Source organism: Taudactylus pleione, unplaced genomic scaffold (genome assembly GCF_031769625.1).
Source record: "Taudactylus pleione unplaced genomic scaffold, aTauple2 ptg000217l, whole genome shotgun sequence".
NCBI lineage: Eukaryota > Metazoa > Chordata > Amphibia > Anura > Myobatrachidae > Taudactylus > Taudactylus pleione.
Genome location: NW_028284619.1, coordinates 6,193,137 through 6,210,321, shown reverse-complemented (window position 1 = coordinate 6,210,321; position 17,185 = coordinate 6,193,137). Strand labels below are relative to the sequence as shown.

At 44.3% G+C, this 17,185-nt stretch overlaps 1 protein-coding gene across 1 annotated transcript in view; it reads left to right on the top strand.

The window, feature by feature from the left end:
• The window catches only part of CFAP20DC (CFAP20 domain containing), a 357,191-nt gene that overhangs the window by 36,516 nt on the left and 303,490 nt on the right, over positions 1 to 17,185 (top strand). Inside the window, exon 5 of the mRNA XM_088478712.1 lies at positions 14,308 to 14,380. Coding sequence (XP_088334838.1) covers positions 14,308 to 14,380 — 73 coding nt within the window. The remainder of the gene's footprint in view (positions 1 to 14,307; positions 14,381 to 17,185) is intronic.

Here is a 17,185-nt window from a genome sequence, read left to right as displayed (position 1 = left end):
ATAACACAATGATCACACCAAAAGGTCCAAGTAGACAAACATTTCATTGTGTTTCAGTGATCGTGCTGAGCGAAAAAAAATGTGGGTCCCACGGACCTCTCACTTTAAAAAATTGGGGTCCTACACCTCTTTTTCTGGGTCCCATCACATATTATGGGAGTTGAGGGCAGGGACCAGTTGGGACAGTGCTGGGGGGGTATATAGCAGTTGGGGTATAGCTGGGGGTAAAGGCAGGGAGAAGTTGGGGTAGAGCTGCTGCTATAGGGGAGTAAGGGCTGGGAGTAGGGTGGGGTAAGTGCAGACAGTTGTTGCAACAGTTCTAGGGGGCAAGGAAGGGGCTTGGGGCAAGCAGTGCTGGGGGTAGGGAGGGGCAATGGTAGACAGCAGCTGGCGCAGTACTTGGGGGGCACGGTGGGAGTTAGCGGCAAGCAGTACTTGGGGTAGGGAGGGGGCGAGGGTAAATAGCAGCTGGGGCAGTACTGTGGGCAAGGAGGAAGTTAGGGACAGGGAGTGCTGGGTGTAGGGAGGGGGCCAGGGTAGATAGTAGCTAGAGCAGGACTGATGGGGGCAAGGATAGCAGGTGGGGCAGTATGGGAGACATAGAGGGGAAAAGAGTTGTTAGCAGTTAGGGCAGTACTGCAGGAAGAGGTTAGAGGCAGGCAATACTGAGTGTAGGGAGGGGTAAGGGTAGATAACTAGGGCAGTACTGGAGGACAAGGAGGGGTTAGGAGCAGGCAATACTGGGGGCAGTACTGGGGTTAGGGAGGGGGTTCGTATAGCAGCTGGGGCAGAACTGAGGGTAGGGAGGGGGTAAGGATAGACAGCACATTGGGTAGTGGTTACCTCCTTGCTTTTGCTGGGAGCCCCCGGCCGGGTCACTGTTGCAGCTCCGTCCTGTCCCATTCAGTGTCCACCTTCCCTGTCTACTGCGGGCACAGAGCTCAGCTTGCTGAAGGAGCGCCGGCTGCTAGATGGGCCCGGCACCACCGACAATACTTCTGCCCGATGGATGCAGTGCAAACAGACTCCGAGTGGACCGCCACGGAGAAGGTGATTAGCAGGGGTGATGCCGTGCGGTGATTGGCTTGCTAGACGTTGCGCGGTGATTGACTGTGGGGAGATGCCGCGTGGTGATTGGCTGGGGGGAGGCGCCACCTGGTGATTGGCTGTGCGAAGGCGCTGTGCAGGGATTGGCCAGGGAGACACTGCTGTGCAGCTATTGGCAGGGGAGAAGCCGCTGTGCAGCTATTGACATGGGAGACGCCGCCGCGCATCGATTGGCTAGTGCAGCAAACACAGTGCCAACGGGTCCTATAGGACCCAATCAGTTTTAAAACTGAGGGCCTGATTTAGACCCGCTCGCGAGCGCTGAGCGCTCGCAAGCGGGTCGATGGTGCCCTAGTGCGCATGCGCACGACGGAGGGAGCTCCGTCGTGAGCATGCGCAAGACCCGGGGAGCGACGGGGAAGCTGTCGCTCCAGGTCTCGCACCAAAGGGGACATGCTGTCGATGTTGATTGACAGCACGCCCCCTTTGGTGGGCGTGCCGGGGGCGTGGCTGCCAGACGGAGGCGTTCCCATGGGAACGCCTACAGTCTGGGTCCGGCCCCACTGACATCACTAGTGATGTCAGTGGGAGTGATTTTGGCTCTGATAGAGCCAAAATCACTCCAGGGCTTGCGGTCACCGAGACCCTACCGCAGGGTCTCGTCGCAAGCCCGATGGTCGCGATGGTCTTGACCATCGCGACCATCATCATGGACGCTCGCTATAGCTGTGGGTGGTAACCCACAGCTATGCGAGCGTCCAAGAGGCCGCTCCAAGTTTAGATAGGAGGGCCCTGATTCAGAACGAGCGCTCTGGTCAGAGCGTCCGGCTCTGAATCAGGCCCTGAGTCCCCAGTTTGCTGTAGCACATAAAAACGCGCTATAGCGCGTATTTTGCAATCCCTGAGTATTTGGAGTCCTAGACCTAGCCTTGCAAACAAAACAGGTGCTATATCTCAAGTGAGGTTTGGCTAATTAGTTAGCTACTACTTACTATAACATTTCACTGAAGCCTTCATATACCTAGCCAATGCATTTCAATACATGCTACTACAGAGAAACTCCCACATTTTGGGGAGCCCTACCAGATTTCTGGTAAAGTAAGCCATCCTCTTGGAATTCCGCTTTTTGTTCTTGAGAAGTGTCTGGGACCTTCAAAGTGTGATTCATGTTGTCAGTCCCAGCCAAAGCTGTGCACGCGAGAGAACAACTGCTGATAGGGCCAAATGGTATGAATTGCATCTTCAACACCCCGCCACCTGCTGCGCAGTGATGTAAATTTGCGTGATCATGCCCTCGACTTGCTCTTTGGACCTCCCCTCCAAGATCTCCTGATTGGATGTACAAAAAGAAGGAAATTATATTTCAATATAATAGTTACTAAAATACATATTTATAATTAACGATCTGTAAGCTCTTACAGGCATGAACCCAGATGCCCCGAAAGGAGAAAGGCAAGTGCTATTTACCTTGGCCCGATGTTGCTTTGAGGAGTCCGGTGAGCGGCCCGGCGAGTTTTGAAAGAGGAGACTTGCACAGTAGATTAATATTATCTTTACAATTACTGTAGGAGCGTGCCCACAACTCTGAGATTTGGCCACCCCCCTGTAGCACCTGGATCGTGATGGCAATATACATCTCCCCACCCATCCGGTTCTCACTCTGCTCTATGCTTGCTCTACAAGACCACCTGTATCCATACAATTTGATAGCTGCCATCATCATTATCATGATGGCACACTTGCATGAGTCCTATGCTAGATGTAAAGGTTAAACCTTGAAACAGCCAGTGGCAGCTCCAGGGGTGGGGCTGCAGCAAAGTCCATAATTCAAATAGGGGAACCACACCAACTGCCAGTGAGTCCAGGCAGTGCATGAGGTGGCAGTTGGTGTGGCTCCCCTACTTGAATTTTGGACTTTGCTGCAGCCCCACCTCTGGAGCCGCCACTGGATACAGGCATATATTTATGCTGCCATCTAACCCTGCATAGCAATCTTTACCATTGGCACGCCCCTTCTGAAGTTTCCCTACATGAGAACATCCTGTTACAACTCAGTTACGCCTCCTCAGTCCCAAGTGAAGATGCACTATAATGCATACTCTATTCTGTATCACCCTCACCTGCTACACTTGGTTTTCAGAGCATGAGCAGTGCAAAACGCACAACGTACGCGCCGCAAGCGGGTATACACTCCACTTTGCTTCGGCTGCTAAAAGATAACATATCGAGCTGTGTTTTACATGTGATGGGTAATTAGTGATCGAAGGTTTCTGTAGCAGAAAAGCTGTTTTTATGGAAGCAAACAGGAATCTGAGGAACGATTGCACTGGACAAAACAAAGATATATTCTTCTAACAGAAGACTCCAGATAGTCTCACAATTCTTCAGCATAAGCACAACATAATAAAAGAGATGGATTAAAAATGCGATCCTGTGCTAATGGTTTAAAGATTAATTATTCTGAAGTTACTAGCATATTTTCAATTATTTCTATCAGCAGAATTTTGTGTAGTAAATTAATATATCCCTACAATAAATGAGCTTTTAATTTGTTTATTGCTAGCATTAATATAAAGTGTTCCCACTCCAGATTTTCACATTGTCATCCATCATACAATATTACAACTAAAACCAGAATGCAGTTCATGAATACTAATATTATTGGAGTAAAACCCACTATGAAATCGCACTGGCTAATGTTTAGTAATTTATGGTATCCTTAAAGTACCTGTTTCTTACATAGAATGGAGGTACTGTATCCGATTTATTGGCTGAACAAGAATGCAATGTTTGTATTTACTAGAAAACCTGTAACACAAATAAGGCATTGTCTGACTAATATTCATGAGGCCTGTCTTATATTATAATGAGGTACTGGTTCCTAGGGATTTCATAGCCAATATTCTCATGTGAATTGATATCTACACTGTTTGCAGTTGACAGATCCACTTTCACTAAGAACCATTGGCATTACTGAGGTACAGAGTCGCTGTGATATCCCTTTGCTCCTGATTGTCTGTATTTTCATGAATATTGTTTAAGGAGCACTAGACAGACTTGTGTCTATAGGTGAATGTTCTGTATCAGCATCTGTTTGGTCCTATTTGGACTACTTAAGGTGCGTACACACTAGACGATATTTTGCACGATTCGCCTGATTTTTACGCATCGGAACGACAAATTGTGTAACTATGTACAAATCGTGAGTGTCCACTCACGATCGCGATGCCGATGCGCGTACCCGCGGGTCATACATCGTATTTTCAGATCTTGCCTACAGCAGGCAAGATCTGCCAATCTCATACACGACGCACTGGAAATAGTTAAGGACGCCCAATAGATCGTTGGTCCAATTGCACACTTTTTAGTGCCATACTGTTTCCTTGAGGGCCTGGGAGCTGACAAGGAGAGTTCAAGGGAAATCGCTCACGATATCGCACTTGTAGGTGCCAAACCCCTCTGTTTTTTGTAACCCCTTCCATGGAGCCACTAGCCAATGAGGGACTGCGGAGCTCCAGCCTACTCCATCTGCACCAATTAATAGCTGTTGCACATTTGGAGAAGAGAAATTGCTCTATGGAATGCCTATTATGCAGTTTACGTCCAGCTACATTACCATTGAAACACAATAGCATGGGTGTGGCTAATGTCGTGTGATACGGCACATCCTGCTCGGCAAGAGTAGGCCAAGTACAATAAGGACTCAATCAGAATTGTACACATAGCTAGACACAATTCTGCAAGGGTAGATCTCTTGCAGGGGCTGGATATATGAAATGATGATGGTGACTAGTAGCAGCAGTGTTTTGTTGATCCTAATTGACCACTCCAGCTGATATTACTTATTTCATTAGCATCTGTATTATATAAAGTTGTGGCTGTCTATTTGCATAATTTAGTTTAGCTTTCTATTTGTTCTACTGCGGGAAAGAAGATTGCCATTGGATTATGATGGCTAAAACAACAGATGTTTGTATTTAATTTAACGTAATTTAATTTCACTGAGTTTCTTTTGCATTTCAGTTTCTATTTAATTACATTTTATATGGAAATTGGACTTTTATTAATAACTATCAAGACATTTGTTTATCTTATGTATAGGGCAAATAAAGTAAGCCAACTTTAGCAAGTGCTAACACTGTCAGGCCACATGTCTACGCTACTCTATGCTTTCTTTGCTGTCCCTACGCTGTCATATTAGGAGCTGATAACGCGATAGTTCTGGACTACTTACAAACCTTACTTGTAATAGAGGGCACCGAAATAATTCCACAGAAATACAGATTCTAAAATAAATAACAATGCTTTTACTTAAAGACAGCTTAATCATACATATATTTTGCCAATGCAGACTTACAACAAAAAAACATAGGATATTCCAACAGTAGTAGGGGATACTTTTAAATGAAATTTGTGACACTCAGTACAGAATAGCAGGATAGCAGTCAGTCACTACATATATACTTTAACGGCAACCCCGAACCTCGTTCTGCGCTCTCTCCTCTGTTCTCCGACTGCTCACCCCTCCCTCTTTCTCAGCTCATATTTATACCTTAATTAATCACACCTGCAGAGAAATAAAACAGTAATCTCTACACACTTTTTAATACATCATTTAACATGCTTTTAACTAAAATATAAAACAAAATGGCTGCTGCATCAGACGCACACTTGCCTACTTTAGAGAGGAAAGGGAAGGTCTTATCCTCTCTAGGCCTGGGGCCAATCGACAAGTGCGGCCTTCCGCGAATAACACAACAAATATATATAGTCTCAATCATTTCTATATGCTCTAAATTGCAGTGCAGGAAAATAAAGTTACATAAGCATGCATATATTTGTGAATTGCTGAAGGAATATGTATGTCCACATATTCCTGTTTTATCAGACCTCCAAATAAGATTAAACATTATAGTATAAGATCATTTAGGACGTTTTGTAAGTATGTCATATCTTCAGTAATTTGCACATTCATTTTTTACATTGCAACATTTTGTTATTTGTTTTATTGTATGACAACTTTTATCTATATAAAGCATCATCTTTTTTAACACACTCTGGCATATTGGCGTGTTTTTCAATTATACAGATGCGCCCAGGTTCATTGTGGCTGATCGTGCCGTAAAGCTGCACGGGCATCGCGATATGCGCCACGATATGCTATGGCGCGTCCCCGATAGCGGGAGTGTGTCTCCATTCAATCCTATGGAGACGCGAAGGCGCGGCTCCGATCACAGGAGATATATATATATATAATATATCTCACTGTTTTTAATCTGGGAGTTTATTTTTATTATCATTTTTATATTATTTGTCTTATATCACACATTGTGGCTAATTCTAGGTTGCACGCTGCTGACTACTTTAGCGTCTTTTTCCGTAGCTGCGCCTAGGACTTTATGCTTTTGCTAGTATTAGCCCTTCCCCTTGTGTACGAGTGTTCGTCTGACTGTGCAAGGGCTAGGATGTCCCCTTGGCGCGTCTTTAGATGCCACCATCGGACGCACCATTGAAACTTGCACCAACTCCATGCTAGGTGCAGATTCTTCGTTAGAGTATGGTCTCCAATCTAGGTGATTAAGCATCTTAGTTCACAACCAGTTATAGGATACGTCCGTATCACTCCTATAACATGCTCATAAGATGGTGCATCTCCATGAACCTGAATAACCACCTCCCAGTCACTGTTCTGGAACGCCAGATACATTTCCAATACATTTCTGCCGTATGTCTCAATCGTTACTGCACATTTGTGCGTATACACTGTGAGATGCACTCGCTGTGCAAGTTTTTAGCTCCTGAGATGGATGCACTATGTGGATAGCATCTACCATTTGCGTGAATATCGCCATTGTATGCGACTCAGAATCAGGCCCATAATCAGACTCCTAACACTGGAACCTATTGCACCCCCTATGTGGTATAAAGAAATCAGCTACATTCTCACAGGGCAGTAACTGGGGGTGTGTGAGAGGTGCAGCCGCGCAAAGCCATGTGGGTGACACCGCCGCTCACCAACGGCTCCTGCATCTGGCTAGTAGGGTTCCTGGAATGGCACCCTACAGCCAGAATATCTGCAGCAGCGCCATCTGGAGGATGTTGCAGACATAGCTGTAGTTCTCTGCATTTGTAGCCCCGCCCCCTCAACATGACATCATATGGAGGGGGCGTGGACGGCATCGGGCCCTGCAAGCCACAGTTACAGCTCTGCATTCTCATGAACATTTGTTCAGCCCACAAAATGGCTGCCTCCACTGTGCGTAAGTGAGAGGTGACTTTTCACTGAATCAGAGTCTGAATTAGTTGACCCAGCACAGTTGACTGAACAATATAAGTGTTTAAGTAAATTAGGAGCAATTTAGTCAATATGTAAATACCGATAGAAAGGCAAAAGGACTGTTACCAAATTGTCCACATTTCACCTTTATAGGTTGATATTAAGAATTTTCAACTAGTTAGGACTTTGCAAGTAGGAGGCTGTAAAGGTCACGTACTGTACCGTGTTTGTCTTGCTTGACAAGTTGAATCATTGTTTGTGTCAGAGTTACAAGGAACCTTAGTGACACCATCTTCAACCTCTTTCCTAATGTCATATATTGCCATTTCAGTCCATCATTGCCTCCTTAGTGTGTATGGTAAAGGTCTAGAAAAATACCGTCCATGTTTTAATATTTTTTTTCCTTGCTTTGCTCTTCAGAATTACATTGTGAAAAATGATTTTTGAAAACTAAAATTAAATAAGAGCCTGATTTAAAAAAAATGACTTTTGAGGTTCCGGTGGTAGCATAGATTGTATGGATTTCTTGTTGCCTTATGATTTAGTAGGTGCTGCAATAAAACTCTACTTCCAAAGAGATTCTGCAGCAGCCTTCACAGTTTACTAATACTGGACCAGTAACCAGCAATTTATCGCTCTAATATACATAAAACAGAGTGAATATACATGTGCTCAAAAATATTTAACCCACTTCCTTTTTAGATCATGTCACATAATTTCACATAAAATAAGATGACCCAACTTAATTGGTGACTTTGTTTAAATCTACTGAGCATGAATTGTTTCCCTGTAAGGAAGTATGTGAATCCTTACATTCAGGGGGTCTATTCATTATATATAAAAGGGTAATGCTGCTCCTCACCTCTATGGGGGGGAATTCAAGTGTGTTGCGCTTCGGCAGCTACTAGATGGTGCCCGACAGAGCAATTCAGTTGTTGCTCCATTCGCCGCCCCCTGAGCTGGCGGGCAGAAATTACCAAAAAGGGACCCGTTTCAGCGCTCAAACAGGACTTTTCGCTTCCGTCTGTACCCCGGTGACAGTTGTAAGTGCTTCTTCTATTTTAATAAACTGTTTAAAGTTAATTAAACACGTAGAAGTGCCACTGGGGAACAGACAGAGGGGAGATATACTTCAGTGATGCAGCAGCAGCCAGCGGCGGGGTAGGGAGCCGAGAGGAGGAACACAGAATGGGGAGGGAGGAGGAGCTCAGTGACGCTGCGGTCCCACTGTTTCACAAGCTGCTGTGTAAACGGCAGCTTGTGAAGCCTTATGGGGGCTGTACGCCATCTGAGGATGGTGTACAGTAGCACCATCAAATTCCGAAAATACATAGTTTTCAGAATTTGATCAATTGGCAAACTTATACATCCCTATACTAAAGTAAAGTAACCAGGAGATATCAGTGATATCTCCTGTGTTACTATAATAATGAATTAGGCTGACACTCCAGATTAACAATTTTAGGGAAATTCAGTCAACAGTTTTTAAATAAGGTATGATGAATGGACCCCAGAGTGATAAAAATGCAGACAGGTTGAGACGTAACAAGAGACAAGGTTGATCATGTGACTGACCATCGTCATAAACAGCCTTTGTGATGTCACTATGGTAGAAAAGTTGCTGCTTGATCTAGAACAATCAGTTGTGAAGCGGAGTGTGAGCTGTACATTACATTTTTAATGTAATTGCTGTGACTGGGTCTATGACATCTCACAATCTAAGGTAAACTATTGTAATCTTCATTTTAAATTAAAATAATGTTAAAAGTAGAATTGCTCGCATATTGACAAAGAACAGTAGCAGTACATGCACCGCGGTCCTATGCTAGCAGATGCGATAAACAATAAAAATAACCTTTATTATTAACTATTTAATGTATTCAAATTGTTTATTCTATTATTTCTTTAACTTTTTTTAATTAACATTTTTTAGTTTTTAAGGAATTTTTACCTATGGGGCTAGGTCACACATGCACAAAAGGGAGTTCAGCTGCCTAGAAGTGCAGTACGTAAATGCTTATTGCTACCCTACAGTATTGTCACGAAGCCCAGAGTCACTCCGTTCCCCTAGCCATTTGATTTAATTTATTTATGTTAATAGTAATGAAATATATTGTATCGCCGCAATGAGCGGCAATAAAATACTATATAGGACTTTCCTGGCATATTTTATAAATAAGCCCTTTAGTCTTTAGCTAAAAGATTATTATTTTCTTTTTAATCTATCTAGTTATGGTGCATTACTGAAAATACTATTTATGCATGATATATTTTTTTGTTTATTGGGGTGTTATTTCAGTTATAGACTTTTCTAATGTATGTTGAATTCCAATTTATTTCTGTACTATAGAATCTATGTTTGCACACTCTGTGTTTATGATATATCACAGCTGAAGAGCTAGTATATTGTCTTTTGTTATCCCTTTTATATATATATTTAGGGCCCTGGAGAGTCTTAAATGTATTATTTTTCATACACAATGTGACATGATATTACTGAAGCTGATTCTAAAAGGAATTCATTGTACGTGTATAGTTTTGGTATCCACAGCAGGCTTTTACTGCTCAGATCCGCTACAATATATTTTCTTCTACATCTATAGATTCCTAAGTGCTATAATAATAATCCCAAATGGCTCTTGATACATCTTCTGCCTTGTGTTACACTGAGATAGGTTTGCAATAAAGATGGAGCAGGAATTAACCTCGGAGTGACGTAAAGTCTCTTCACACTCAGCTGACTCTAATCCATTAACTTGTTTCTTTCTTTACATGAAATTTAAGATTATTTTAACCTCTTCGTGGTTGTCCAGAATAATTTGTAACAATATTTGCTTAATGGATAACCAACTATCCTTAATCATTTTTGTACTTCTAAATTTGCAAATAGAGATGAACGGTTCGGTTCTGCTGAAAACCGAACACATCCAAATTTTAGGTTTCCAATTCGAACTGAGAGCCTGATTCAGAGCCGGACGCTCTTTGAGTGCGCTTGCTCTGAATCAGGGCATCCTTTTTTTTTTAAAAGACGGCCTCCTGGCCGCTCGCATAGCTGTGGGTGACCACCCATGGCTTATGCGAGCGGCCAGGTGATGGTTATGATGGTCAAGACCATCGCGACCATCGGGCTTGCGATGAGACCCTTGTGGTAGGGTCTCGTGGCCGCAAGACCCAGTGGACTTCCTGCTCTAACAGAGCAGAAAGTCCACCTACTGACATCACGAGTGATGTCAGTAGGGCCGCCCACAAACGGCAGGCGTTCCTGCAGGAACGTCTCTGTTGCCCAGCCACCCACCCTGCACGCCTCCAAAACGGGGCAAGCTGTCAATCACCACCGACAGCAGCCCCGCTTTGGTGCGAGACTCGTAGCGACGGAGAGTCCATCGCTGGCCGGGACTCGCGCATGCGCACCCCGGAGCCGGCTCCAAGGTGCGCATGCACAGTGGGAGACCATCGATCCGCTTGCGAGCGCTGTGCACTCGTGAGTGGGTCTGAATCAGGCCCAGAGTCCCTAACCAGATCACTTTGGGGTTCCAAGTAGAGCAGTGTCTTGACTCGGGTCTTCTCGCCAAGTTCAGAACTTGGGTCTAAAAACCGGATCTGGCATATTTTGGATTGCATTTAAGTGCCTCCTTTGTGATTTCAGGTACTGTGAATTGGTTAAAATAGACTGGACATTAATTGTATTGATGTAAATAATACTATAGGAACATAAACAGGTCCAAGTAAAATGATTTTAGATGTTGTTATCAAATTTGTAAAGAAATCCCAAACTGAACCATAACACTTGAGGGTGGTTTTGCCAAAACCAAAACACGATGATGATTTAGAACCAAAACACGGAGGCCTGCACACATCTCTAATATTAACCAACTGTACCATATCACTTCTGCTACCGTGTGTGCTGAATGTGCATCTCAAAAGCTGTTGGTAAGTTTATCATGCACAATAAGGGGCTCGTTCATCGGGGTGCCCTTACAGAATTTGCCTTATGCCATTTTCCAAATGTCTATAATAGAGGTTCTCAAACTCGGACCTCAGGACCCCACACAGGTCACTTTTTCCAGGTCACCCAGCAGGTGCGCAGATGTATTCATTACTCACTGACACATTTTAAAAAATCCACAGGGGGAGCTAATTATTTCACTTGTGATTCTCTGAGGAGACCTGGAAAACATGCACTGTTTGAGGTCCTGAGGACTGAGTTTGAGAACCTGTGGTCTATAATATGCGAGCCCCATAGATAACTCACGCTGACACTGTCTACAAAGACCATTTTTTTGGTGCCTTCATGCTTCTGTTGGTCAAGTAGGTAATATTGTAACCCATACCTCATATGGAAACACATGGACCGATTCAGTGATGGCCGGTATAGCAACAGCCACTGCGCCTTTGTACGCAGCGGCTATGCTAAAATATGCAAATGCCACAGGTGGCGTCTTGTGTAGCAAGACGCCCACTGCTGACTACTGTGAACCACTGCCCGCGTCTGAAGACGCAGCCATCGGATCAACTGCGTGACCATTGGACATCTCACGCTGGCAGAGCCAGTGAAGCTGCCTCCAAGGACGCATTCACTGGCTTTGGCGGGCCCAGAAAACCAGGCTAACACCCCCTGTTTTCTCGAACACTCCATGTCGCCTCCCCGCTACAGTCCCCAAATGCCAAAAGTATTTCAATTATGCTGCGGCTTTTGGGCTCTGCGACCGATGACGCAGAAACAGATCTGCAGTGTGACTCCTGTGCAGATCTCAAAGATGTATGTAAATATTGAATTTATGTATATCTCATTTATGTAGATCTCTGATTTAGGCCCATCTTTTGGTATGACCATCGGATTACACAACTGCCCATGTGACCAGCTTGCTGCTTTTTCAGTGCAGTCCTGTATTTTCAGTGCAGTGTGTTCCTTTCCATCTATTACTTACTGCATGTGGCGTAAGCTATTTTTTAGCCTTAAGGGGTCTAATCATGAGTGTACTTTTGCGGGCAGTCCTTTGAAAATGGACATTTCTGGAGCATTGCCGGACTATTTAAGTATCGGATCTATTTAAAGTGAGGGTTCCGTTGCAGATACCATAGATATCTTCGGCAGTCCCTGAATGCTGGATGGTACTTTCATAGAAAAAAAGTTGCATAGTGTCATGTAGGCATATTAGAAAACCAGCTAGCTGGGGGGAACAGCAAGGACTGACTTAATACCTCCTACTAGTTTGTAGTCACACACTACATAGATCTGCTTAGCTGCAATGGTCTTAAGGTGCCCACACACATACCGATGTCCTCACGATACGATTTTATGGCCAATTTCCTCATGAACTTTCACGGGAGCTCCCTTGCCGTCGTGATCACGATTTGGAGTTAAAAATGTCCAATCTGACTAAAGATTTATCTTGCAGCCAATGCATTGTATCCCAGATTGGCTAATCTGCCCTACAGCACGGAAGATCAGAAGCTGCGATGTACGACGAGCGGGGACGCGCATCGGCATCATGCTCTTGAGTATAAACTCACGATTTGTACTTTTTTTACCTGATTCGTCGTCACGATTCGTCGAAATCGGCCAAATCGTGTAAAATGTCGCTATGTGTGTGGGCACCTTCATAATCAGTCCTCATGGCTTTTTATGGGGACTCTGAAAATGGGCAACTTATTAAGCTTTGAAAAGTTTAGTTATTCTGAGCTCGACTTATTGGCTACATTTTTGCATTATTAATTTTTTTCCGCTGGAGAGGGATTTTCCAGATCCCTTCTCAGCAGCCTATACTTGCATAGTAGGTGACCCTGGTTCAAACCCCGGCTATCACTTTACTATGTACTCTCCACCCAGACAGGCCCTTATCACTGTCACTGCCCCAGTAAGAACATTTAGATAAATACTGTAGCTCAGTAGTCCCCAAACTGGGTGCCGTGGCATCCTGGGGTGCCGCGGGGCGCTTGCAGGGGTGCCACAGGCAGTGGCAAACGCAGGATTTCTTCAGAGGGGTATACAAATGCCTGATTTAAAAGCAAATGTGATCAGTCTATGAAAAGGGCATAATTAGCACTTAACCAGCTTTAATATGTACAAAGTATATTGTGTGTCATAATTCCAGCATATAGTGGACCAGCGATCACAGTAAGCCATTAAATGCAGCAGTAGGGCCATCCTGCATGAGCTGAATGTTTTTATTTCAGAAGTGGGCACCATTTCAGAGCATGGGAGCAAGTCTGGGAGTCTGGGGGAGCAGCAGAAGAACCTAGCACTGCCCTGGGCATAAATGTACTATTGGTCTCCTTATGTACTGCATAGTGTATGTTATACAGCATTAATAATTGACCCTATAGATGGTATATAGCAGTACACCCCTAACAGTGCATGTTTTCCAGATCTCCTAGTTGGTGCACAGGTGTAATATTTACTGGCTGACTCATGGTAAAACATCCACAGGTGGTGTTAGTTATTTAATTTGTGTTATAGAGAATAACATACAGCACTACTAACATACTATTGTGGTCATGGTGTGGACTGGAGAGGGTGGTTTCCAGGCAACTGGAAACCCCCCTTGTGTTTACCCTTGACAGGTTGGCGGTACAGGACCAAAACAAGTTGTTTATGGTCAATGTGATTGGCAGGCGCCAGTACTGGTTTTGCCTATCATAACTTATGTGGACAAGAAGTGCAGCCCTGTCCACCACCACCACATAACTGAGCCCAAGGATGACAAGTAAGCACAATTTACTTAATTTTATATATTTTTTCCGAACTTCTGAATAAGAAACGATTAGCCTAGGGGTGCCTTCAAAAAAATGGTGATACTCTAGGGGGCCTTGATTCAGAAACGTTTGGGGACCACTGCTGTAGCTAATAAAAATTATTTCTTATAGGTAGCAGTAAAAATTATTAGATTGCAAGGACATTTTACTAAAACGGACAAATAGGCCTCTAAGTATACTAGCTGGAGACATGAAACACTAATAATGTTTCTATCTGTCATTTCTAGTTGGTCTGATCCAGAGGTTCCTGATCCTTCAGCTCTACATCCCACTTGGACAAGACTTCTCTACTGAGCTACTGTAAGTAACTAAATCAGCTTTACTCTTTCCGCACAGAAGACACTTTATCAATTGAATTAGCACAAGTAGCTAGATTAATTGCATCTGGCAGATTTGCCATTACAAACAGCGACTTATCAAGTTGACATGTAGTAATTAAGCTAATTTAATTGTTATTTCCGAAGTACCGGTATCTTATGAGATTTTCGAGGTGACAACATGGACGTTACATCTGTTCAAATTAACAAAAAAACCTAATCAAACGCACAGCATTTCCGATCAGGCCGACTTACAGAACACATAAAGACTTTGTAGTACATGTACACGTTGTAGGCCCTTTAAGTTTCTGCCTGATTTTTTTATCTGATTATTTATTCTATTCTAATTTAGTGTATGTGTGCAGTATCTGTACTTCTGCTGGCGTGGGGAGTAAGTGCAGTAGGATACCAGTACTTACCTGTTTAAAAATTAATTGATCAATTTTTTTAAATCTGGCAGAATAAATGCATTTTTTTTTGTGCAGCTGCTCTGTATTAGATACTGGAACACGGTTCTCTGTGGTAATTGGGGAAAGAAAGCACAGCCAATGGGGAAAAAGGTTTAAGGGCAGCTATTGTATTAAAAAAATGTCCACACTAGTTACATAAATGAATCGTTCTTGCAAAATAAAAGCATATTTCCACACATAAGATGTCCACCAGCTGCGTTCGCAGTGGCATATGCTCCAATATTCTGGCAAGTCGTCAGCATTGCTGCATCCTGCCCTTTAGAAGATGCATTTGCAAATATTTGAAGCACTAAATTGCCTGCAGGTTCCATCAACACGACCTCATTGATCTATGCCTGCACAAGAACGCCTCTTCTCACCCCATGTATTATTATTATGGCATGCAATCGGGAAGCCGGCTGACATATAACGACAGCCGGCTTCCCGACTGTCATATCCCGGCGAGGGTGAAATGAGCGGCGTCTAGATGTAGACGCCGCTCATTTCACTGACGCCGGGAGACCGGCGCCCGGCATCCCGATCGAAGGAATGCCGGGCGCCGCGAGCGGACAGCTGCGGGGAGGGGGAGGGTTAGGTTTAGGGCTCCCGGGGGGGACTTAGGGGTAGACACCCCCCCTGGGAGGTTAGGGTTAGGCTAGGTGGAGGGAGGGTTAGGGTTAGGCACCCCCCGGGGAGGTTAAGGTTAGGCACCCCCCCGGGGGACTTAGGTTTAGGCTGCGGGGAAGGGGGTTTAGGTTTAGGCACTTGGAGGGGGGATTAGGGCTAGGCACTAGGGGGGAGGTTAGGGTTAGGCACACCTAAGGGAGGGTTAGAGTTAGGGGGGTAGGTTAGGTTAGTTAATACTTACCTAGGGACGATCAGGATTTCCAGCGCTGTCGGGCTGCCGCTGCCGGGATCTGTTCCACTGTCGGTCTGACGCTGCCGGGAATCGAACTGCCATGCGGCCGGCGGTATTACATAACGATTCCTATTATTATTATTATTAATATTATTATCATCATTTATGTATATGGTGTTCTGCAGCGCCTTACAAAGTACATAAACAAATCAGTGACCAGCGACTTACAGTACAATACAATACAATGTAGGACAAGGACATGGATAATGGGCCTGATTCAGAGTTGGGAATAGAGAGAGATATCTCTCTCAACTGATCATCTTGGTGAAACCATGCTGCACTGCAGGTGGGGCAAATTTAACATGTGCAGAGAGATTTAGATTTGGGAGGAGTATTTCCAAACTGACATCTAAATTGTAGAGTAATAAAAAAGCTGTGCAGTATTTGTGGGCTACATGTAAAAGCAGCCAGTATTTACCCCACATGTAAAAGAATGTATGTATTTGCACCCCTTGCATTGCAACATAGTTTGTTCACAGTTGAGAGAGATATCTCACTCTATTCCCAAGTCTGAATCAGTGAATCAGGCCCAATATACATTGCTACATTAGCGACCATAACACCCAGAAAAGCAACAGAGCATAAGCAACCAAGTGTTAGGTGCCCTGGTGGGGAGTAAGAAGTAGATGAAAGTAAAGTAAAGAGAAGCACACGAGGTTAGAGGGCCCTGCTCGTAAGAGCTTACATTCTAAAGGGGGGGGGCAGACAAACAGGCATGATACAGATTGGGTAGACAAGGAGGAAGGAGCAAGTAGCAGCAAGTTAGGATGAGAGCTGAAAGGCTTTGATGAAGTAGTGGGTCTTGAGCAGGGGCTGGCTGGCAACTTTTAGCCTGGGGGGCAAATGAATGCAAGCGGCCCTGGCAAGTATAGATGGCATCCTGCCAACCGACCCAGCAAGCCTCTGTAAGCATTTATGCGGGCCCCCCCCCCGACCATATGTTCTTTTTGAACCTATTGCAGGTCAGAGAGGTTTTCTGCTTTACATGTAATAGTGAAATCACTGACCTACCCTGCTATTGCTCACATGCTAGGGGTTGACGTGACAAGGGGGAATGCTCATTATGGGTGATGACAAGACTTATATATATGAGTTTTTCCTGTTATTGATGCTTGGTTTCACACACACACACAACAAAAAAAATCAGAAATAATAAATAAAAAGCTGGTAACCCCCTTAAAAGTAATAATCAGACTGGTATTGTGTAATGCTGTTTGTAGTGCCTCGTCTTTATAGTACACTGCTAACAGTGCGCCTCATTCAGATATGTACGCTAATGCTTTTGCAGCTGTGATACTGCACGCAGCTCCTATGGAATAATATGCTAATTCTGTAGCCGTTGCAGATCATACGATAAAATCGTCCGTCTGAGTAGCCATATCGTCACCTGGACTGAGCTGTCAGAACAACTTTATCTGCA